At 37.9% G+C, this 25,659-nt stretch overlaps 2 protein-coding genes across 3 annotated transcripts in view; one reads left to right on the forward strand and one right to left on the reverse strand.

The window, feature by feature from the left end:
* The window catches only part of LOC143847441 (DENN domain and WD repeat-containing protein SCD1-like), a 41,019-nt gene extending 22,975 nt beyond the window's left edge, over nt 1-18,044 (forward strand). The window contains exons 19-31 of one of the 2 annotated variants that reach the window (XM_077356260.1): nt 764-811; nt 2,542-2,599; nt 2,709-2,792; nt 3,614-3,875; nt 3,973-4,181; nt 6,343-6,407; nt 11,387-11,510; nt 14,363-14,544; nt 14,666-14,737; nt 15,357-15,517; nt 15,686-15,727; nt 16,190-16,398; nt 17,723-18,044. In XM_077356260.1, coding sequence (XP_077212375.1) covers nt 764-811; nt 2,542-2,599; nt 2,709-2,792; nt 3,614-3,875; nt 3,973-4,181; nt 6,343-6,407; nt 11,387-11,510; nt 14,363-14,544; nt 14,666-14,737; nt 15,357-15,517; nt 15,686-15,727; nt 16,190-16,398; nt 17,723-17,818 — 1,612 coding nt within the window. In that variant the 3' untranslated portion in view covers nt 17,819-18,044. The remainder of the gene's footprint in view (nt 1-763; nt 812-2,541; nt 2,600-2,708; nt 2,793-3,613; nt 3,876-3,972; nt 4,182-6,342; nt 6,408-11,386; nt 11,511-14,362; nt 14,545-14,665; nt 14,738-15,356; nt 15,518-15,685; nt 15,728-16,189; nt 16,399-17,722) is intronic. The other variant, XM_077356269.1, reaches the window with a different exon arrangement.
* Nucleotides 18,045-19,494: 1,450 nt separating this feature from the next.
* Nucleotides 19,495-24,413, reverse strand: LOC143859892 (thioredoxin-like 2, chloroplastic). Its single transcript, XM_077370405.1, has 4 exons — nt 24,144-24,413; nt 22,068-22,253; nt 21,189-21,353; nt 19,495-19,892 (listed from the first exon to the last, which is right to left on the reverse strand). The coding sequence occupies exons 1-4, from the start codon at nt 24,312-24,314 to the stop codon at nt 19,752-19,754; spliced, it is 663 nt and encodes a 220-aa protein (XP_077226520.1). The 5' UTR covers nt 24,315-24,413; the 3' UTR covers nt 19,495-19,751.
* Nucleotides 24,414-25,659: the final 1,246 nt, after the last annotated feature.

Consider the following 25,659-nt stretch of genomic DNA (forward strand, 5'->3'; position numbering starts at 1 on the left):
TAAATTGAGTGTCAAGTTGGCATGCCTTACTGTTCATGAAATCCAAATCTCTCTATTATAGTGGGTTAGAGTCTCCAATTCCTCAACGTCTATTGGTTTTCTGTGCTGCACATCATAATAAAATCTTATTTAAAGGAAATATTTTCAATCATAAGTTCTTGCTTCTTCCATTTCAGAATTGTTTTGCGTATCAACTTCTTTCCTACATACGTTACATCTTTGAAAAGAGGGAAGAGAAGAGAAGAAGAATGAAAGTAGAAAAAAAGAGGAAAGAAAGTATGTTGTAGAGTTTGGTAGACTAACGCCACGAAATCCATAGCATTTTATGTATGTGCGTGTGCATGAAGGTTTGAGAAACAAAAATTGTGATAATGCCATTGATGTTAATGGGTCCTATCATAATCCACATCATGGCCCATAAAACCAATCACAAAAACATAATTTAAAACACTAAAAACACTTTCTGTTCTCAATATTGAAAAAACTTAAGATTCGAGTTGTATTGAAAAGGATTGAATTGGATTTATAGATACGAATAGTATTTGTATGGATCGTTCCATCATAAGTTAGGAATAGTTGTAACTTCCAATTAAATTATATTTTTTCCAGTTTCTACTATGCTTATTCGCATGAATGGCAAATCTGAAACTTGAACCCTGTAGTTAGTTTCTCTTTTCAATTGAAATGACATTTCAGGAGTTATTTATACTCTTTTGCATTTAAGTTCTTATTTTCTCCTGTATTCTCTCTGTTTCTTTTGCAGCTTCTGGGAAGGATACTTTGAATACTTAATGGAACAATCTTCAAACAAGTATGAATCGAATTCTTTTAGAAGCATATTATGTCAACTTTTCCAGCAACCATTGGTTTTGTTATATCAGCGTAATAGTTTAGCCATTGTTACTACACGTTTCCAGAGTTGTTTCTTGGGTTGGTGGATTTAGTTTCCAAATTTTAATTTCTTCTCTTTGATAACTATGGTTCTATAGTATTTTTTCTTGTATTTTTGTCTTTTTTTTGTCACAATGCTCTCAATGAATTTGGAAGCTTCATGATGATCATGGCAACTACAAGTCAGTAAAATCACTTCTTAAAGTTAGTGATTATACTTAGAATTGATGTTAGTGGAAGCCTCTCTTCCCATTTCAATTATGGCAATATTTCCTTGTAAAATGGTCACCTACATCTTATGGAAGAAGATAATCACTCTATTTGTGAGGATGCTTTGAGGTATTTATGTATTATATATAAATATTTATATGAAATGGTATATACATATTTATTTGAAATAGTGTATAAATATTTATATGAAATAGAAGATAATCACTCTATTTGTGAGGATTCTTTGCATTGAAATGGTGTGTAAATGCATTTGAAATGGGGTAATTATATATAAATATTTATATGCATTACATGAAAAATGTGGTATAGACTAAATTATCAGACATGCGTGATTATGAAAGTCACTAGGTGTTTGATGTTGTTAAATCATTGAGTGGTTTTTTTCTCTCTCATGTGATGTTTTTTTATTGCGTACTTGTGCTTATTCTAGCACCTATATTGCATGAGTATGGGTATGAGTGTCGGAAACCGACACGGGTATTGAGTGTTGGATTCAGCTAACCTTAGAAAAAGGATTCATCTAAGGATTCATGTATTCACCAATATATTTTAATCAATGCTAATTTTTTCTTTTACATAATAATAAGGTTATAATAGGTAATATATTGCAAATTTTAGTAGGTGAAGTAAATATAATTTTTTATTCTCATATAAAAACCATACTATAATTAAATAAAATTCAAAAAAGAAGAAGAAGATAAAATTCAAAACATGTGCTTATTGTAAAATTGTTATAGTAATATTTAGAAAAGAATAGACAAAAGAGATCTAAAATTGTCATAGTGAATCCTACAGTATTGGAATCCGATACGTCTCTGAGACCGGTACGACACAGGTACGTTACCCATTCAGAAGAATCCATGTAACATAGCCTAGTACTTTCTGAAGTTCCATCTTAAATGTCCAACATTTGCATATGTTTCCATATGTTTCCATAATTTTGCATGATTTCCACAAAAAAAAATTCATTTGAAACTAGCGTGATTCCATTTCCATCATGCCCGAAACACACATCGAAACTTAAACCTGAAACATTGATTGCAATCATATCCGAGAAAAATCAACTTCACTTTATCCTACAATCCTTACTGGAAAGGTTTCTTGCTTGCTTCATATAACCTGCTTTTATTTGCCCGCTAGAGTTAAAATGGGGGTGATGTTTATATTAGCTTCATATTTTTAGCACTGGCAGATCTCACTAAAGTTCTACTGTTGAATTCAATAGCGTAATTTAAATTGAGTTTATACTTTAGAAATAAACCAATCTAAGGTGTCATCCTAAATTAATTAATGTGCTAACTCTTTTACGAAAGAATACATGTATCATATTTATAATCAAGTTTTTCTTATCTGGTGTTGCACTATCCATCATGCTATATTCATGATATTTATGTTCTGTGGATGATTATCTTGTGTCAGAATGGCCAATTACGTAACTCTTGTGACTGCACAGCTCATCATAGTGGCATCACATATGGTAGGGTTGTTTTGTTCTTTGTCCATCTCTTTCTTAGCTATGAATATGTATAAATATTTATTGCTTTTCTTAGTTTGCAACTATCTGTTATTTTCATGTCATAATGGAGGCTGGATTGGGACTTCCTGATATTGATGCTTGGTGCATGATTGAGACGATTGCAGAGAAGAATAACATTGGATACAAGCAATTTGTAAGTTAATTCTTTTGCCTATGTTGAAAATCTGCATAAAGCTTGCTATAGATCAGTTCTCAATGCATCTGTTTTATTCATGGATTTAAATTTCGGTTTTGATCGAAACCATTTTTCACCATGTATGACGAGTTCTAAATATTCCATATGTTTACACAAATATAATCCTAATCGTTTTGATATGAATTGTGGCATTGTTTCAGTTACGGCAATATGGAATGCTAAATTTAGAAATTATTCGTGACCATATTTGAAGGGAAATGTTATCAGCACTACTGTATTTTGATGAGGGCACTCCTCACTTTATTAAAAGTACTGTATGGCCCGCACCATAGGATGATCCAAGCCGTCCATTAGATGGGCCACATCCTAAATAGGTTGTGCCCCAAAACTCATTTCCCTATGTTGATCCTAACCCTCCGATCTGAATGTTAGAGGGTTGATCCTAACCCTCTATAGATTGGCGGGTTAGGATCAACCTATGGAAATAATTTTTGGGGCACAATCTATTTAGGCCGTGGCCCATCTAATGGACGGTTTGGATCATCCTATGGTGCGGGCCATACCATACTTTTAATAAAGTGAGGAGTGCCCTCATCAAAATACAGTAGTGTTGATAACATTTCCCTATTTGAAATGTATGCTGTTCTTTTGGTGCTGTTGTTTCTTCCTTGAACTTTACCCTTGGCTCTAATTTCGTAGGCAATCCATTGTTAATCTTGACTCTTAATCTTAGTTTTTTGTTTTACTATTTTCCAAGTCCTATACAATAATCTTTTGATAATGACTGCTGAAAATTTAAACCTTCTAATATGTCGCAGATAAAGCTTAGGGGGTTGTTGTCTCATATTCAACAACTTCGGATTGGTTATTGGGGCACTTCTACTGGGAAGGTCCAGTCTGTTTCTTCTTTTGGATTGCCATCCCCACGCTCCCAAGTTGTAGCAGATGAAAGTCAGCAACCAGCTGAGGTCTCGGGGGTGGGACGGAGCTGGGTTCAAAGTATGTTTAGCAGAGAGGCATCATTAAGAATGGACTCTTTCAGCCGTGTCCGTAAGTGGACTTCTGATAGTGGCACTTTAGGTATCTTAGTATCCTAAGGAATACCTTTAGTGGTATTTTTATTAGTTTCCAAGTTTCGGCTATCTTAAATATTGCTCTTCTATTGTCTTTTATTCAGCTGCAAATGAGAACACCAAAAATACTGCCTCTCCTCGAAAACCTGACTTACCTGCTGGGCAGAAGAAAGTCCAGTCTAGTGTGCGAATACTGCGGGGTCATACGGGTGCCGTTACTGCTCTTCACTGTGTAACAAGAAGGGAAGTGTGGGACCTGGTGGGTGACCGTGAAGATGCAGGGTTGTTTATAAGTGGAAGCACTGACTGCACGGTAAACATGTACTATAAATTTATTGTAGTTCTATATCTTGTACCACTATTGTTTTTGATGTGTTTTTTTTTGGAAACATATCTTGTGATGAGTCTAAGCTGTTATTTACTTGCAGTTTATTTCTCCAATTAAATGGGATTTGATGATTCTTTCAATGTAATTCTATTCATGTCTAGAATATCAAATAAGACGATATCTATAATATATATAATTTTTAATTTCTTGTTCTGATTTTCGGATCCCAATTCCTTCCTTTTTCCTCTCTGTCTTTTTCCTTCAACCTTTTGAGCAAGAGGTTGGAGGAGAAAGCCTGTTTTAAATCTATTCTCGCCTAATCTTTACCTATAAGGGTAAATAAAAACAACCGATTGAGAGCCCAAAAATGATGCTTTTAAGAACAAATCTCTAGTGCTTTTGCTCGCCGATAAATGTTATGTTACGATCGAAAAATGCTTTCAAAGCGGCTCCTAGCAGAGTATACTCCTAGCGGAGTATAGGGTCACTATTATTGAAACCGAGGAATGTTGTTCACCCTATTTATGCTCCCTTACTATTTATGTAGAGGGAGAAGTTAATTCTATTGGCATGCGCGACTGTGATGGTGGCTCCATACGGTATCAATTATCCCATCTTTAGGTCCCATTCAATGCCTTCTAGACACATCCTTGATTCCTAATTTTATATTTAATGACTTGGTATATCTCAGATGCGTAAAGGGTTATGATACTTGGGACCTTTTAGATCTCCATGGTCCATTGGATGGTCGGTGCAAGGCCAGAAATTGGAACACATTGATTCCGCTCGTTCCCGTCCTTCGCTTCAGGGCCTGTCCCTCAGTGTGATCAGTACTCCATACTGTCGGGCAGCGACGCTTACACTTGTTCACTTGTTATGACGGTTCACCAGGGCCTTGCTTTTTTGAGTTGAAAAAATCCTTGTGTTGGGATTTTGAGTTTGATTTGACTAATAATTTGATATTCAATCATAAAAACCTTGTGCACTAGTTCACCAGGGCCTTGTGGTTTTGAGTTGAAAAAATCCTTGTGTTGGGGTTTTGAGTTTGATTTGACTAATAATTTGATATTCAATCATAAAAACCTTGTGCACTATGGATGATTGGCTGTTTTTGATCAGGTTGCAATCACAGTACTTGGTGAGGGATTGTGGGAGCAAAATTGGGTGTGCACAGGGATTCACACACCCAGTCCAAGATGACTGTTAGAACTGTTCCAAACAATCACAAATTTAAATAATCTAACATAGGACTATTAAGGCATGAAACAATTCCCAAAACTACCAAAAGAATAGATATAGGGAACATCAGTAAGAAAAATAGATACCGGGAAGATCATTTGTTATGCAAGAATCACACAAACAACAAAAGATAATCCAACTTAGAGAATAATCGCTTACTAGGAAAGACATAATCAAAATCCAGCAACGGCTCCATCAAAATCCACAACATGAAGTCATGAAGGTTGCAAAGACAAAGGAGAGAAAGCTTTCTCTTTTTCATAAACAAACTCCAAAAACTCATTTCAAAAAATAAAAAACTCCAAAACCTATAATTTGTGGGGTTTGACTTCCCTTAGCTAAATTTAGTCATCCATTAATTATTCATAGTTTCTTAGGAGTAAGTTTTCCTAGAGAACTATACATCCTATCAAGATTTAGAAATCAACTTGCATTGATTTATTGAAATGACATCCCTAGCTGTTCATTCTTGTTATTTGGAATTTTTTGTTATTGAGAAAAAAAATATGTTCAATGCATTACCAAGCAATTTTCATCATACTGGAAGCCATCTCTTGGGTTTTAATTTGGGATTTTAGTGGTCTTTTGCTGAGTTTCAAGTAGTTGCTGGATGCTATGATGTGGCCATCAGACCATTGCTTGCTAAGTTGTGAACTCGAGCAAATAGATGGGCTAGTCTTGAGGATTGGCTTCATTTGATTGGGGAGTTTGTGTGATCAATTAAGCATGAAATGAATGCATGTGTCTGGAAAGTAGAAGCAGCCTTGGTTGGTTGCATTAAAATGTGCATGTTAGCCATTTATCTTCATTTTTTGGTGGTATAATTTGATATAAAAGTCATTTGTTTTATTATTCCTTTTCTTCGATTTCAGTCTTTTGATGTACATCATTGTATATGCTCTCACAGGTTAAAATCTGGGATCCTAGTCTTCGAGGTTCGGAACTTAGGGCAACACTGAAAGGACATACTAGGTGCTCAATATTATGTTTTTACTTCTTACAATTTATATGCGATGTTGCGAAGCTTAGTTTAATTGTATTGTACCTCCCACTTTCATTACAATGTTGCTACTTTTTAAAATTATTCACTTACATCCATTGTAAGCATAAAGGCTCAAAAAATCTTTGATCTGCAATTTTGGAGTTTTAACTGTATTCCATCCTGTTGAAGAATGTTTTGATCATGTAATTGTTATAAATTATATTACAATGTTTGTACTGACATTATATCCCTTGCCATGTAGGTAATTATGCTCTAGCGTAAATTCTCTCTCATCTGTCTCTCTCTCTCATTCTCTTTGCCAACTTATCAATTCCAAGTGTGTTCCCTTGCACACATTAAGGTCTGGAAACATTGTCAAGACTTGAAAAGAATTAGAAGGTCTGGAAACATCCCTAGCTGTTCATTCTCCAATCCTATTGAAGAATGTTTTGACTATGGATTTCTGATCATTGTTACACAGTTGGAATTGTAATACAGGACGCTCTGGGGCCTCAATCGAATTCTGAGACCGGTTGTTGTGAGCCTCCCCCCCTCTTGGGGCTGCTGCCTTCCCCGGTGTCCGCCCCTTTAGGATTTGGGATGAAGCCTCTCTTGGATTTGGACAGACCGCCGGTGACTCAGGCTGGGAGCCATCCGGTGCCTTCTTGGGGAAGCCAGGCCAGGAGACATGATGACCCGTCCGGGCCCTCTTCCTCGTATTCGAATTTCAAATTGTTTGGGGCAACGGCTAGAAAAGTGGAGGGCGCTCTTCCCAACAATATGTCCTTCCTTTCTGGGATAAAACTCAGGTCTCGAAAGCGTATTTTTGGTTTAGCTTGGAATAGAAGCTCGAATGCATTCGTATCTGATTTTCAGCGTTGGCGGGACCCAGGAGAAAAATGTCAGAATAAAAAGCCAGAAGGGTCCAAAAAGCTACGCCCAAAAAGGACAAAGGATAAATCTGAGATTGTGGTCAGGGCCTCTAAAAACTATTGTTGGTCCTCTCCTTTACCCATGGCCTGTACCGCTTTAGGGTGAAGGTTCTGGAGCGCCTCTAGCTTCTGATAAGGCATGAGCTAGGTGGCGTGCGGTTTTGGTTATCTCTTTAAAAAGATTAGTTTTAATTCTGGAGAGTTTCTGACGTTGTTGCTGCAAAGATGGCGCGATCTGGTGACAGATTGGAACAAAGATTGGAGAGATCTGACAGAACCAGACCTTAGTACTATAAAAGTATTTGCCATTGGAATAGAGTTTTCTATTCATTATCATTTTTATCTTTGGGAGGCGAAGAAGCACTTTTGAGTTGGGTCAGATCGAATGACCACTACGGCTACATAAATGCATATTTATTGCAAGATGAATCTTGTACACGCTATAAGGAGTATGGATGGATGCTTGGTTACTATGTATTGGTCAGTGGCATAGTGAAACGGTGATAAATATATAATGGATCAAGAAATTTTAGGGTTTTCAGAAGTAGATTCTCCCTTGACTTTTGGTGTTCCTCGTACAAAGGGGGAAAAAGCTTGGAGGTAGTTTTAGGTGTTTTCTTTTTATGATGGGATGGGAGTGGAATGAATTAAGGACTTTTGGGGTCTGTATCTAGGAAGTATTTTTCTAGAATCAACTCGATGTATTTAAAGGAGGACTCGTGGTCCCTACTTCATGTAAGTTTCGTATGATCTTTAATATAATATGTCATCTTTCAAAAAAATAAAAATAAATCTACTATCAATGAATGATGTAGCAGGAATCACCTTCAACCCATGAGGGTGGAGGATGTTCCGTTTAACAAAAAATACTGAATGTTGTTTGAGGAACTTCCTCTTTATCCATTGTAGAAGTTACAAGATGTGATTTTTAGACACAATAATAAATTGTTGATGAATTTGCATCATTGTAGACACTTGCAACAGTAGCAGGGCCTTGACCCTGATCATTGAACAAGCACCCCCAACTTAGCCTATGATCCGAACTATTCATTGATCTGTCATAGATGAGCACGCCCCTAAAACCTCCCCATTCTGATGATCCACACTCCAATTGGTGGCCCTTATGATATTTGGACAGCTTAAGAAGTAAAAGTATTGGTGGCCCATGTGATATTTGGACAGCCTAAGGAGTAAGAGTTTGAGTCTTCGTTCATCTAGGGAATCTACATAGATCCAAAATGTTATATCCCTTACTGTTTTTGGGTCAAATTAATGATATGCCAAGAAGTTAATCTTATGGAACTTGTATGACTATCCTCATTTTCTGATGGTGATCATAATCCAATTGTAATTGTTCGATATATATATATATATATATATATATATATATATATATATATATATATATATATATATATATATATATATATATATATAGACACACACACACACACACACATGAGAAAAGGGTTCCTGAGGTGGCGGTGGCGCTCACAAAACATAGGGGCCCACTTTGTTTGGATGATCCAAAGCATTCATTTGATAGGCCCTCACATAGATAGGGTGCCCACAAAAAATCAACTTCATAGGATCATCCTAACCCTACCATTTTGTGGAGGTTAAAATGGATGGGTATAAACCTCCATAAATTTAAACCTCCACAAATGGAAGGGTTAGGATGACCCTATGGACCTGATTTTTTGTGGACATCCTATCTATGTGAGGGCCTATCAAATGAATGCTTTGGATCATCCAAACAAAGTGGCCCCCCCTATGTTTTGTGAGCGCCACCTCATATAAGGTAGCGCTACCGCCACCTCAGGAACTGTTTACTCTATATATATATATATATATATATATATATGGAGAGAGAGAGAGAGAGAGAGAGAGAGAGAGAGAGAGAGAGAGAGAGAGAGAATAAAGTATGTGCAGTTGCACAAATAAGCTATCTGTGCATGGGATCCAAAGCATGGGGGGGGGGGGGGGGGGCACTTTTTTGGGGGAATCCAAAGCATTCATTTGGAAGGCCTTCCATGGATAGGGTGTGTACCAAAAATCAGCCCTATAGGATCATCCTAACCCACTCAAAGTTGGAGGGGAAATTGGATAGACACTGAAAATGAGCCAATATGGCTGTTTTCTATACCCATGCACATATAGCTTATCTGTGCAGTTGCACATACTTTATATATATGAGATAAGCTTATCTGCGCTCGAGATCAGATAAGCTTATCTGCGCTCGAGCACAGAAACCGGGGGGGTGGGGGTGGAGATCCTAAGCATTCATTTGGAAGGCCCCATCATGGATGGGGTGCTTACCAAAAATCAGCTTCATTGGATCATCATAGGGTGTCCATTTGTGGGGCAAAAAATGGACAGATACTGTTTGTCCACTATCTGCCCATTTTTTGGGCCCACAAATGGACACCCTAAGGTGATCCAATGGAGCTGATTTTTGGTGGACACCGTATCAATGAAAGGGCCCATCAAATGAATGCTTTGGATCCCACCAAAAAATGTGGCCCCCCTGTTTCTGGGCTTGAGCGCAGAAACCCTTCTCATATATATATATATATATATATATATATAGAGAAAACGGTTCCTACACATATGTGTAGAGAGTTCTCTACACACTAGCTTAAAATACAGTGGGGGCCCACATTGTTTGGGTGATCCAAGCCATCCATTTTAAAGGCCCTCACATAGATAGGGTGTCTACAAAAAATCAGATCCATAGGATCATCCCAACCCTACGATTTGTGGAGGTAAAATGAATGTCTTTAAACCTTCACAAATTAGTCCATTTTTTGCCTCCACAGTTGGAATGGTTAGGATGATCCAATGGATTTGATTTTTTGTGGACACCCTATCTATGTGAGGGCCTTAAAAATGAATGGTTTGGATCACCCAAATAATGTGGCCCCCACTCTATTTTAAGCTAGTGTGTAGATAACTTATCTACACATGTGTGTAGGAACCGTTTTCTCATATATATATATATATATATATATATATAGAGAGAGAGAGAGAGAGAGAGAGAGAGAGAGAGAGAGAGAGAACAGTTTCTACACACTAGTGTAGATAAGTTATCTACACAGTAGCTTCAAATACAGTGGGGGCCACATTGTTTGGGTGATCCAAAGCATTCATTTGATTGGCCCTCACATAGATAGCGTGTGCCCAAAAAATCAGCTCTATTGGATCATCCCAATCCTACGATTTGTGGAGGTAAAATGGACGTGTATAAACCTTCACAAATCTGTCCATTTTTTGCCTCCACTATTTGAATGGTTAGAATGATCTTATGGAGTTGATTTTTCGGGCACACCCAATCTATGTGAGGGCCAATCAAATGAATGGTTTGGATCAAACAAAACAATGTGGTCCCCATTGTATTTTAAGGTAGTGTGTAGATAACTTATCTAAACTAGTGTGTAGAAAATGTTTTCACATATATATATATATATATATATATATGTGTGTGTGTGTGTGTGAGAGAGAGAGAGAGAGAGAGAGAGAGAGAGAGAGAGAGAAGTGTTGAGCGCCATTTTTTTGGTGCGCTTAACTGGTTATAATGCCTCCCATTGGTTCGCTTAAGTGGGACCCAAACATTTAAACGAATGGGAGGTGTTATAACCACTTAAGCGCACCAAAAAAATGGTGCGCTTAAGCGCACCAACATATTCCTCTATATATATATATATATATATATATATATATATATATATATATATATATATATTAGTTTTCTTCAACATAGTTTCTTATATGTTGAACCTGACTGTTTGGCCATATATTCAATTCCTGGAAATAACCCTCTACTTTCTATCAGCTTGTCGAGCCAACATCTGTAAGGATCTAGGTGATACTACTTTTGTTTATTTTGTTCTTTACTAGGCCTCAAAGAAGCTGAAATTATGTTATACTTTATGTTAATTTAGGGTTATGTTTGTTTGTTTTTCCTCCTCTTGATCATTAACTTGAGCATAATGATGAATATACTTAAGCTCTAGTACTTACCTTTTCCTTATCTGCAGGGCTGTTCGTGCAATTAGCTCTGATCGAGGTAAGGTTGTATCGGGATCTGATGACCAGTCTATAATAGTCTGGGATAAACAAACATCACAGCTTCTAGAGGAGCTGAAGGGTCACGATGCTCAGGTCTGGTTCAAACCATGTGCTTTTTGCTTCCCATAATTATATTTGGTGATCGAGTTTTTGCCTGATAATCACATTTGAGTTTGCCTAGGCCCTGTCAACTGCGTGTGACTAGGTGTGAAAGCATCTCCCTGTACATGGTTAAAACTGCCATTTCCTCTTGGACAACATATTTGTTTGTTTCATTATTCATATTAAGTTACCACTCTTTGCATTATTCACGTTGATAAACTTATTTCTTTGCATTTCATCATAATAACAGTTTAGTGTAGATGTTCTCCATCAAAATTTATTGCCTAGGTGCTCAAGGGCTTGTTGCCTAGGGTCTCTAGGTGAAATGACAACCATGATTTCGAGATTGGCAAAAGATTCATCTTGCAGTATGCTTCATAATCAACATTCCCATATGTGGAACCTAGATATATACTACCCTAGTCAAACCATCACCTTTCTTGTCCTAGTTTTTTTGGGCATTGGCCCCATCAAATACAAAATCTCATGGACGAAGAAGGGGGAAGTTTGTTGAGAAACATGAAAGTCATGGTCATTATTATTTTAGAAGATTTTTAATCATCTTAATTGAATTTAGTTTTTTTAGGATGGTTCAGTAAGGTCTATAAAATAATAAATTGTCTTTTTTTATGTTTTGTTAATGATTTGGAGTGGGGTTTTGTGTCTGTAATTTTATTTAATAGTGTTTAGGTGTAAGAATGAATGTTTCTTTCTTTAGGTCTAAGAAAGAAGGTTTCTTTAGTGTTTTCAGACGATGATAGTTTGCTAGGATTTTGTAGGAGGCTTTCAGGTTATCTAGGATATGTTTGGATGCACTGATTTCTCTTTCGATGAAATTTTCAAATTTCACTTGTTTTTAAATAACATTGAGTGTAAAATCCCTGGATTATTATTTATGCTGTTTTGGTGACATCCTCTGTTTGGATGAAACCTTGTATTTTCCTGGTAAATGTATTTTTGCTGTTTGGGTGACAAATTAATGAAATTTATCAGTTTTTGATGTGATTTAGTCTCAGTTTTAGGAGTAGTTTACTGAGAGACCTGATTATTTACATTTTATATATGATTTATTTTGGTTTTAATTGCATCTTTTCAACTTAGATGTAGGGGATGTCCATGTCCGCCTATGGCCAATCTTATTCCTTTCCCCCATGGCCTACCACCACTTAAACCCAAGGCTAAATTGATGCATTGTAGCATAGTAGTGGAAGTTCTGATACCAAATGACGCAGGATAGGTGTAGAGGAAGCTTTTAAAGGTGTTGATGGAGGGAAGGAGATTGATAGGGTTGAAATGGCAGTTGGAATGGTGGAAAGGGCGATTGGAATGGTTGAAAGCGCAATTGGTTTTATGTAAAATGTAAAAAATTTCACTGATTCGAAGGGAAGGTGGTTTTATAGGAAAGTTGTATGGGCAAATTATGGAGATTAATCAAAGGTTGAAGGAAGGGAAAATTTTAGTTATGGGAATAAAGGGTTCTTTGGTTGGTTAAAGAAGGGTTCTTGAGTTGGTTAATGGAATCAAGAATTGGTTGAGAAGGAGTCGCTTAAGAAAGATTGAATCTTGGGTTGTTTTCAAATGGTTTCAAGATTCAAGAAGATGGAAGGGTATTCGGCTTACAAGAAACAAGAAGTGTTGATTCAATGGGCTGATAAAAGAACATTGTAAAATCGGTCAAGGGTAACAAGAATCAAGAGAAGGATGGTTTAATTGGTTAACTTGGGATGAGTTCTTGGGTGGTCGAATGAAAGGAAATAAAGGGGTTTTTGGGTTAACAAGAAGGACTTTGATCGGCGGAAACTGGGTGCTGTTGTGGGCGGTTTTAAGGTGTTGGGAACTGGTTTTGGAGGGGCTGTTGTGATTGGAGTTGGATGATGGTTAACTGCATGGTTGGGGCTTTCGGGTAGGATTTTAGAAGGTCTTTGCAAGGGATTTTGGGTAGGTTGTTGACTGCTAAATCCCAGGCGAAAAAGGTGGCTGGCTGTCACAGGCTCTGGAAAGGCGGCAAGGTAGATGGGCTTGAGATCGCTTAGTTGGGTTTTGCAAAGAGGGGTTAGGAGCAAGTTTACATGGTATAAGAGCAGGTTGTCGCTGGGTTTTAGGAGCAGGTTTGGGCCGGTTTCTACGCTAGAGACTTGCAGAAAAACAAGAAGAACAGGGACTGGGTTGTGGGATCAAAACATACCAGGAAAGGCGCACAACTTGTGGCAAATCACAGGGATCTTCATGGCTATTACAGGGACTGGTTTCTCTTGAAAACCAAAACTTAATCTTCCACGGGACTAGTTTTGTGAAGACTTGAATGTTTCTTCCACGAAAACTTAAATTTTATTTCATCAATCAAAAGGCTAAATTTACATATTTATAAACTTGCATGACTTTTCATCAATCCAAAGGATAAATTTCATCAATCAAAAGAAACAAAGAACTGGCCATAAAGCGAGAGAATGCAAAAGGGAGAAAAATAAAATAAAAAGATTACAACATTGGCATATAGTGCAACACCATTAAATCTGACAATAAACTCCAAAATTAGTAGCCTATTAGCCGAGTTACCTTCACACAATGAATATGACTGAACGAATACTCGTAGAAACTCTAACAATATTTCTTTCAATTCCCAAAATTTTCTCTTAGGATGTTAAGGAGGATAAATGTTTTTTCTTAAGCCATCTTATGATATCAAGTCTCTTTCAATCCAAAATTTGGGAGCACCACAGGTCGCCAATTTTTTGGTTCCACTCCACCCTTCCCTAACCTTGGTTGATGTGTTTGCAGTAACAATTTCTGTAAATATCTGATCCTTTTGAGATATGTGAATTTAGTGATTGATTTCTCTGCAGGTCAGCTCTGTTCGGATGCTATCCGGAGAGCGTGTTCTCACTTCTTCTCATGATGGTAGCGTAAAGATGTGGGATGTGAGAACTGATACTTGTGTTGCCACTGTTGGCCGTTGCTCAAGTGCAGTTTTGTGTATGGAATATGATGACTCCACAGGAATCTTGGCGGCTGCTGGAAGAGATGCGTATGTAAATGGAAGCTCATACAAATGGGTGTTGCTGTTAATTATTATTTGAAATATCAATTCTTTAAATGTTGATTTTGATAGCAATAACCCTAAAAGTTACAAATATTTTCATTTTCAGGATTGCATATATTTGGGATATTCGTGCTGGTAGGCAGATGCACAAGCTTTCAGGGCACACAAAATGGATTAGGTATGCTCGAAAGATTGGGTATACTATTTCACTCTTTATTATTTTTGTTGAGAAAATCCGCCTGGCAAATACAATCGGATCGTGCACAAATTAATGGAAAAGTAAAATTAGAAGTAAACCACAAGATGAACACCGAAATTTATGTGGTTTGGCCAAGCCTACATCCACGGGCGAGGACACGATCTTCCACTCTGAGAAAACAATATACAAGAATTACAATGGATTAAAACAAACCCACAAACCCGCAACCCTTTCCTTGCTTCTCAACCCAAGACTGTACAAGAGAGTAACTCAAGAGAAAACCCCTTACCAAGAGACAACCTGAGAAGAAAACCAAAGAGGAACCCAGGAAGAAACCCAAAGAAGTAACACACTTTCTCCTTCCCTCTCTCTTCCCCTGTTTCTCTCTCCTCTCTCCTTTCTCGTTTTCACGCCTCAACGAAGCCGAAAGCTGCCACACTTTCACTATGGCTTTTGGGACGTTTTTATACTTACTCCTGGCCTATTTTGGCTTCTGCCTTCCCACCACCAGCGACGGGAAATAAGGCAACTTTCCCAACAATTTTTATATTTATTTATTTGCTGATACCCAGACTTACACTCTCTGTTAATCATGAAGGTCAATAAGGATGGTCGGAGACACTTTAGTTACAGGTAGTGATGATTGGACAGCTAGAATGTGGTCTGTTTCTCGAGGGACATGTGATGCCGTTCTAGCATGCCATGCTGGCCCAATTTTATGTGTGGAGTACTCAACATCAGATAGAGGAGTAATTACCGGTTCGTACTAATCTCTCCCATCAAGTTGTAAGAAGATCGTTTTCCATCCACAACATGGGCACATTCTTTTATTTGTTTTGCTTAATACTATATAATTAAATTTAGGCAAAAGATTAATTGAATATTTAAAAGTAGGCTTTCTGATAGTCGCCTGTGTGTTCTTTTCAGGTTCAGCTGATGGACTGCTTCGATTTTGGGGAAATGAAGAGGGTGAGAAATACTTTTGCTTTATTATACAACTATTAAATTTCACTTGACTTTCTCTTGTCCTGAGTGTTATAGATATGTTTTGTGTACGCTACTGCCCTTCATTTAAGGGTAGGTTAGAATTTTATTACCAGGATATGCAGGTCATTGTAATATGTGGTTTTGACTAATGTGGTTTTGAAACAAAAGGTTATTTCGTGCAACTTGAGTGTTACATAACTACTAAACATTTTGGTTAAGGGAAAACTCTTAACCGATATTGCAAGAAAATTTATGAAAAGGTTATTTCGTGCAACTTTACATTTCATATTTCTCCATGTAATCTAATTTGCAGCTATAACCAAAGATTATATACTTGTTACTATAGTTTTTCTTTACACCTGTATCGGCATCAAATGTGTTATGATGATAAGAAGTCATGACCCCTTCCGAGCACCATAATCCTCTTTTGTTTTCACTATGCAGGAGGCATACGATGTGTGAAGAATGTAACTGTTCATTCAGCTTCAATTTTATCCATCAATGCTGGAGAACATTGGCTTGGAATTGGAGCCGCAGATAATTCCATGTCCCTCTTCCATCGGCCTCAGGAAAGACTTGGCAGTCTCTCTACCACAGGATCAAAGATGGGTGGATGGCAACTGTATCGAACTCCACAAAGAACAGTAGCTATGGTATGTATCTTTTTCTCCTAAATTTTTAATATTTAAGTCCATGCTCTATTGGTATGCATCTTATTTACTGTTTCTGCCTTCTTTCATCTTAACATACACTTTCTAACAATAAAATTTGAATTTCATTCCCTTCCTCAAATCATTTTCCTCAAACTCCACTATTAGATCAAGATTTAGACAAGAAAAACCAAATTACACGTCCTCATTTCTCCTTTACCGTTAGAGTTTACAGCCAGTTCATGGTAGTCATACCGTGGATCATTAGGGGTCAGAAAGAAGTTGATAGGGCCAAACACTCGTTGCTTAAGTGTTCTTTTATACGTAAATGAAGGCCCACTTTGGATGCCTTAGGGCATTATTGTAATATGTTTAAGTGGTTATTATAAAGGTTTCAGATTGTGGAGAGGGGCCTAACTTTCCCACAATTTTTTTTCTTCTATCTTCTCTACCCCTTTCTTCTCTTCCCTTTGTCCTCCATCCTTTCTTCTCTTATTACTTCTCTCTCCATTTATGGTTGTAGATTTATAAAAGTGACAAAGCTAATAAAAAATCTTGTCTGGATAGATTCAGATAAACCCAATGAAAACTCTTGCCTGCATAGACTAGCATAAATCTAATGAAAATCTTGCCTATACCTGCAAGAAAGAACATATGATTAAATGGGTGCAGAGTACTAGGAGGTCATTGCATCATTTCTCTGGTGAAAGCATCAAACATTCCTTGTTTAGAACTAAGGTAACTTCAGTAGACCAACTGGTACTAGGAGGTCATTGCATCATTTCTCTGGTGAAAGCATCAAACATTCCTTGTTTAGAACTAAGGTAACTTCAGTAGACCAACTGGTATCACTGAATTGGTTTGCCCTTCAGTTGAAAATTGTTATCTGGGTTGGAGGAGATCAAGCAGGTCCTTCCAGAGAAAATGCGCCACTTGTCAAACAATTAAGAAATCCCTGCAACCCTTGATTGTGTCAAAATGAACAGTATCAGTGACTACATATCTCTGTGTTTGTGCTTGCATGGTTTTAGAAATGATAAATATGCAAAAGTAGTATATATGCCCTTGTACATCACTAAAAGATATGTTTTTTTTTGAAGTCTTGTTCTGTGGCCCATGGCCTAGGTGCCCAAAAGGGGCCTTTTCCTAAGCGTTTTGATTTGTATGAATATGATAAAACATATGGAAATGTGGTGCCTAACATTGATATTTGATGAGGAGTTGTTTGCAGGAAATTCTACTGGTTGGTTTTGGTGTATGTATGTCTGGCTATTGTTAATTGTTCAGTTTGTTTACATTTCTTCCCTTGTTTTTTGGTGCAATTCAGGTGCGCTGCGTTGCTTCCGACCTTGACAGGAAAAGGATATGCAGTGGTGGCCGTAATGGACTTCTTCGGCTGTGGGAAGCCACCATCAATATCTAGGGTTTGAAAGATTTCTTCTCTTTATAATGGTAGGATAGTCCAGTCCGGACAATATGTTTTGATGAATGAGGACTGTGTATCAGGGCACCCATATGGCAGTTTTTTGCAACTAATGACATTTGTATTACTTGTTCTTGTGTTTCCTTTTGCTTCTCTGTATTGAAGTGGTGAAACTTATGTCAACAATTCATGCTAAGTATAGAAAATTCTTTGATTGGATTTTGAAGGTGTTGAAACGGTTTAAATGTTAGGAAAATACCCTCTTGAATATACATAATAAACGAAAAAATGCAGGCATTTTTGCACATTCAGATCTAGGGCACTCCATTGGGATCCCGATCCGAAATAATTTCGGACCTTAGGATATGGATCTAATGGATTGATTTGATTAAGGTATCTGCACCATCTCATGCTCTCCTCACGCATCCCCCTCTCAAATCTCTCACAGGCCCTCCTAGGTGCCCTGGGTAAACGAGTATTCCATGGAATTTATAGTTGTAGATAGAAAGCAATTAATTACTGCCTAATTGATTGTCATGCCTGATTGTAACGGTGTCTATACCTTTACCATTGTCCATTGGGGAGTTGGCGGAGTTGGCTCTTAATAAGGTTCACAGGCTCAGTTTCTCTCATCGCTACCACATAGTAAGAGACAAGGATAAAGAGTTGAGAATCCAGAACAGCAAGAAGATCAGATTGAGCCCATAAACCCTCTTTGGTTTTTGTAATCCTTATGATTCTGATAAAAAAGCATAGATTATAGTCTTTGAGGAATGCTGCTAGACTCACAGTCACAGGCGCCCTTTAAAAAGAGGGGGGGGGTTTGTAAAGGGCGCTCCCATTGGTCAAATTCCATTTATGATGGCACAGGAAATTACGATCACAACTGTCTTAAATGGAATTTGACCAATGGGGGCACCCTTTACCGTGTGAGTCTAGCATTCCTCATAGTATTCAGCACATTAAGAAGATTCTTTCCTTTCTAGATCTGTTTCCTGGGAGTGCAAAAGAAGTCACTCATCGACACCTAGGGGTGTAAACGAGCCGAGCCGAGCTTGGCCAGGCTAGGCTCGGCTCGGCTCATTAAGCTCAAAAGCTAAGCTCAAAAGCTCAGCTCAGGCTCGGCTCGGGCTCGAACCAAGCTCGGGCTCGGCTCAGCTCGGCCAGGATCACGAGCCTTACCGAGCTTGGGTTATATTAAGTTCACACCCTCATCTTCCCTGGACAGCCCTATATAGTGTAATTTGACTACTTTTTTAACACTATGGGGGGTGGTCCAAGTAACAAATGGGGTTCCTAAAATGAAGTGACATATTTTGCCTCCCCTTTCACTCCCTGGACAACCCTTTTAGTGTATATATTAATATATAATATATATTTTTAAATATATTAAATTCTTAATGAGCCGTAACGAGCCTGGCGAGCCGGCTCGGCTCGGCTCGTTAAGGATTCGAGCCGAGCTCGAGCAAGCTTCCGAGCCCGAGCCAAAATTGACACCCTTACTGATCGTCTTGTTAAGCGTGGAGTGACTAGGGTTATGTGGGGCAATCTCCGCCTCCTCTGTAATCTTGTCTGTTTTGCTTTTTGCTGTTTAAATAAGATTTTCCCTGCTGGTTTAAAAAATAAAGATACACTTTAAATACCATAATCTCAATGCTTCTCAAACACACCCACAATAAGAAATTGATTACTTCCATTCAGAAGCTTTGCATATTAAAACATGATTGAATAATAGAACCAAGTAACATTTCCATACCCTCAAATTTCTCTTCTTACAGTTCTGAAGCTGTTGCAACAGGCGGAATGATAAGAATGCTGCAACAACTTGCTAAATTCATTTAGAATATAATCAGACATGTACAATAAAGAGCAGAAAGCACGAACAAAGAACTGCTTCAATAGCCAGTGTAGAATAGAAAGTGAATAGATGGGATTATCTCGAACTGGCTTCTGCAGGCTTGTCCGTTAGATTAAGGGTGGTATCAAGAAGGTTAATCTCTCCAACGCCCAATGGGGGACCAATGCTACAACGAGCAGTGTTATGTGTTGCAATAGCATCCTTAATCTTCTGAAACTGCAGGATGTTTGAGAACATGGTCAATGAAATAGCCATCACTGACAGAACATAAGCACATAAAACAGAAAAGAGAATGCAAGGTTTCAATTTTTGTTACACAAGGCTATGATTAAGCTCAGCTTAATCAGCTCAGCATAATCATCCCAACTTTGCCAATATAAATTCACACAAGAAAAAGAAAATATATGGTATTCATCAAGTTGCTAGATTCCAGAACATAAGGAAGGTGGCATGCAACCCACACCCAATGGCCGAAACCTAGGACCCACCCATCTACTAGAACATAGAATGAGCTGAGATTTCTTCAAATTCTTTTCCTCCATTTGAAGTTATTTCAAACTCCTAGTTGGTATCTGTAAATTTCCTGGAATTATTTCACTCAAGGCTTTTGGAGATATTTTGTTTTTGCACTTTGTTATTGCCAGACATGGAGGGTTTTATTTTCATGAATTTTGTGGCTAGAAACTGGAAGATTTTTGGGGAAGTCTATATGCTACGAGATGGCTTCTCAAAAGCAACAGAAGCTACATGATTTAGTTTTTCTAGGAGAAAAAGGTCCCCCTTAAGCTTCATTCGCAATCAAGCTCTGGAAACTTGCAAAAGAACTGAAAAACAGAATTCTCTAACTCATCAAGAAATTTAAACTACTGCTCGTAAAAATGAAGAGTAAAAAATGTCACTCAAAAATTGCAAATGAACAAATGGCATTCCAAAGTGCCACTGCATGTTGGTCTCCCTGAAACAGATTTTTCAACCATTTTGTTGGGTATTCCGGGCAATTAATTATTCCAAGAAATTAATGGCTCGTCAATTAATTTCATTTAATTTGGTCCTAATGACATTCATTTCGTAAATTTCATTTTTTTGTTTTGCTGTTGCAGTGACCTGCTTAATGACCATTGACTTTGATAAACACATTCATGTTCTGCACAAACCGTGAAGAGATACACAGTTTTTCTATATGGAATCTCATCCTGGTGGCATGTGGCGGCCATTCTTCTTTCAAGTTACTATATGCGAATCAATTGTAATTCAAAAGAAATAAAATTGAATCACAATTGGTATGAATTGGAGTATTTGATCCTAAAGCATAGAAGGAGGTGGAGTATGGGAACAGCATCACAATATTAGTGATAGAAAATGTAAATAACAATATGATGAAGCAAGTTTTCATATAGGTTGGTCAATCATGACAATCAACCAGCATTTTGTCCATCAATAATGTTGAGAGAAATTAAGCACATATATTTTATCCTATTCCAGAGAAAGGAGGTTATAAACAAAATTACCGACCTTTGCAAGTGAACATGAGAAGGACTCCAATCGTCCATCCGCACCACGATAGAAATGAAAATAAGGAAGCACCCTAACATTCAAACGTTTGCACATTGGCTTATTCTCATCAAAGTTTACTTTCAAGATAATAATGTTGGGGTGTTCTTCGGCGGTCCTGCAGAGCTGAAAGATCAATAAAAAGTTATTTCACACTAAAAATATCGACACACCAATACATGGCCACTTCTTAGTTTTCTTTTGTGCCAACATGAATATGCATATCAGTGAGCCATGGCATGCCTCATGACACATACAAATTATGATGGTGTTGTCCATAATAACGACAACGGTTCCACTGAAAGTTCTTTCCTGTTCTCACCTTTTTACTTTTGTCGATGTATACTAATTGCATTTATTAAATTCTTATCAAATAATTTTTCTCTTTCCAAAAAGATTTTTTGCTTTTTTCCGCTTGTAAATTGTGACATCTTTGTGTCTTTTCCACCGCATCCTATAAGAGGAACAAGGCAGAATTTAAGGCACACCTGTTCTGTTCTTTTGAGCATTTCAAAATTTGATGAGGCATATGGATTCTGCACAGGTCTTTTTCGTTAACTTTTAATGATGCAAGTGGTTTTATTGCTCAAAAAATTGACAAATATGACATTTTAAGCTCTCATATACAACATGTACTTCCAAATAAAAGCAGTTATATGCATTACTGTGTTGCATTTTTGACAAATAAAAGTGTACATGTGTAGATATAAATCCCAATTATTTCAAAAACAGAATGTGTTTAAGAAATAAAGAATGAAAATAATTTTTAGAATATCAATTAAACAAAGATGAGTGATTAAGAAACTAAATAATAGAAGCCAAGAATCAAAGAAAAGTCACCTTTGGAAACAATGCCCTACAAGAGCCACACCAAGTGCCATAAAATTCGACAATAACTAGTTTATCTTCAGCTTGACGTAATCCATTTAAAAAGTCTTGTGTAGAATGAATGTCTATCATATTTGGGGCTGCATTTCTTTCCCACCATTTTGGCCCTTCATCATTTTCCGCAACAGTTGAATGTACCTAAAATGAGAAGTCCAACATGCAAAAACTAGAAGCCATAAGAAACACTCTATTAGCAAATTTTCTATAATTACAGAAAAAAAAATCCACGAATGGAACTTTCGGCAAAGATTATGAAACTTAAAGTTAAAATTGTATAGCAGCTATAGCTAACATACCATTTCAATAACAGATAGGCAGGTGTTAAGCATATGAACAACTTCATTTGGTTTCCCTAGACTACTTACAGATAGATCAGCTGATAATGATAGAAAAAACAAGAATAGATTATGAAACTTGAGGTTAAAATTGTATACAAGCTATAGCTAGCATACTATAATACCATTTCAAGACAACATTGAAGACAACAGTAAGGCAACTCCCCATCCCACCCAGATTTGGAATATCGACCAGAGAACAACCCCCCCCCCCCACACACACACACAAAAAAAACCCACCCACTTTAGGGCACCTCCCTACTCTCTCACTCCTTCCTTCTTTTCCTTCTCTCCCCGTCACGGTAAGATTGTGCAGCCGCCACCTCCCCTCTCTCCTCCCTTTTTTATTTCCACCTCTCTCTCTCTCTCCCTCTCTCAGTTGTGGCCATCACCTCCCTCTCATACCCTCTTTCTTTTCCCTACGCCCCACGAGCCACGGCTATGATCTCCATCATAGCCATCCACCTCTTCCCCCTTCTTTCCTCATATTTCTCTCCTAAAGCCCACAGCTTTGAGCCCTTCACAGCTGCACCATCTTTTCTCTCCAATCTCCCCTATTTCTTTTCCCTCCCTCCCTCAGAGACCAACTCCAACAAGACGACTAAGGCATGAGGCACGACATGCTATCCCAGGTACGGATCCCATCCCCTTTACTTTCCTACAGCCCATCCCCAAATTTTCACCTCTGAACCTTCCCCTTTCTTTCTTCCTACATAGCCCTTGACCTTGCCTTCATATTTAGACCCTTTTCTATCATCATTCCCTAACCTTTGTCACCATTATTTCCCCACCTTGATCCTGTTATCTACCTATATTTCCCTTACCTCCCTTGGACATTATTTAGGCCATAGTCAAGGTTTTAAATTTCGGTTTCGGTTATGGTTTCAATCGCCACGGAAACGGAAATGTTTCGGTTTCGATTGGAAATTTCAGCGGAAATCCTGTAAAATCACATAAACAAATGGAAACATATGCAAATGATAGAATTTACAGATGAGACTTCAAGAAATGCTTGAATAAGCACAACTACACACTTAAAATCATCACATAAGCAAGACAATCATCCATAATGGTTTAAAAAATGTCGAACACCTAGTGTCATGCATGGTCACGTATGTGTCATGCATGGTCACGTATGTCTGATAATTTAATACATACCAAATTCACATGTAATTCATATAAATGTAATACATACACCACATGTCGCATGCAATTCATATAAATATAATTATATAACACATACTAATATAGTATACCCCTATTACACTTACGACTTTGGTTTATGCATTTCAGTCGTTTTGGTTTTGGTTTCGGTTTCGATGGAGATGGAAACGAAAACATTTCGGTTGTTTTGTGTCGGTTTCGGTGAAAATTTAAAACCATAGCCATGGTTAGTTTTTATTATTATTTTAAGATCTGATTTCTATGACAGATTTGATTGAGATCTGATTTTATTCCCCACTTATATAAATTAAGGCAATAGATACATTAAGATAAAACTATTAAATGGCACTACTCACTTAATTTGAAGAACCCACATCAGAAATCAAACAATAAGAGACAGAATTTCAACAGAAAATAAAATAAAATGCAAAACAGACTATTTAAAGATATGGGTGTTCATGATCCTCCTTGAATTGCACAAAAAAACACACATACACTGCAGAAATCGGAGCTTCCCAATAGAACATACCTTAAAAGAAGAAAATCTTTTCCTCTGGTTTAAACCAAGGGCCTCTGCAACCGAACAAATTCTCCTATTTGGGTTCTGCTTGGGAAGGACTGCTAATTGGGTAGAAGATGATTGAAGGGGAAAAATGAGGGGTGGAGGAAAGGTGTGGAATAATCTAATAACATCAGCCATTGATGGATAGAAAAAAAAAAAAGATGGTCTGAACTCAAACGTTCTCACCCATCAATTCAGACCTCTCTCTCTGAGTTACTTGGTGACCACCCAAAAAAATTAAGAGAGCGAATCGGGAATGTGAGAACAACAAGGAAAGTGATATTTACACCCCCTTTCTTTTTCGTAGATACGGCCCCTTTGCTAGTTGGAGCCTTGGAGGAATGTTTTCAGAGACTCTTTTCCAAAGCAAGGGATATCAAACGAATGATGAAGATCAATCAAAGGTGGGACCTGTTAGGTACCTAATCTATGAGCCAAAAGCTCCAGAATTGATGGAAAGGGGTGTAAACGAGCCGAGCCGAGCTTGGCCAGGCTCGGCTCGGCTCGTTAAGCTCAAAAGCTCGGCTCGGCTCTGCTCGGTCAGGCTCGGCCAGGCTCGCAAGCCTTACCGAGCTCGGGTTATATTATGTTCACACCCCTCATCTTCCCTGGACAGCCCTACTAGTGTAATTTGACTACTTTTTTTACACTATAGGTGGTGGTCCTAGTAACAAATGGGGTTCCAAAAATAAAGTGACATATTTTGCCCCCGCCTTTCACTCCCTGGACAACCCTTTTAATGTATATATATATATATTAAATTCTTAACGAGCCGAGCCTGGCCTAAATCGGGCTCGGCTCGTTAAGCTTAACGAGCCTGGGGAGCCGGCTCGGCTCGGCTCGTTAAGGATTCGAGCCGAGGTCGAGCGAGCTTCCGAGCCCGAGCCAAAATTGACACCCTCAGGAATGCATTAGGCTATTCCCTTTAAATCTGTCCCATACCATGATAGGTCCCACCAAGTCCCATACCTAGGCAGGCCCCACTTAGGACAGTAACAGACTCTTATGATGTAGCGGAGGTGCCACATTGTGGAGATGGGGAATGTTAAAGTGAAGGGTACCCTTGGAAAAACCACACGCAAGGACGCCCCAATGGATCCAATAATCAAAAAGTGAATTTAGAATGGTACTGAAAAAAATGTAAATGTAAAGAAACAATCAATGCACTTTAGTAACATGGATCCAATGCTGGTTTTTTTTTTACTAGGGCAACCTTCAGTTTAGCATTTGGTTTGTTTTATCCGACAACCCTCTCCTGCAGAAGAAGGAATGGTATTTTTTTAGTCTTGTAGGATCATCCAATTATAGTGGGGCCAATAATGAAGGACCCACACTAGATCAATGGCCATGATTCACGTGGCGATCCTCCGCAGCAACCAGCCCTATTTTTTTTTTATTTTTTTTTTTGCCCTCTCAAAACCATCGCTCTCCTGCTTTCTCGACTTCTCTCATAATTGTGCCCACAAATATTCCATGAAATTTT

Source organism: Tasmannia lanceolata, unplaced genomic scaffold (genome assembly GCF_043159265.1).
Source record: "Tasmannia lanceolata isolate RefF3 unplaced genomic scaffold, GAP_Taslan_0.1 ptg000003l, whole genome shotgun sequence".
NCBI classification, from domain to species: domain Eukaryota; kingdom Viridiplantae; phylum Streptophyta; class Magnoliopsida; order Canellales; family Winteraceae; genus Tasmannia; species Tasmannia lanceolata.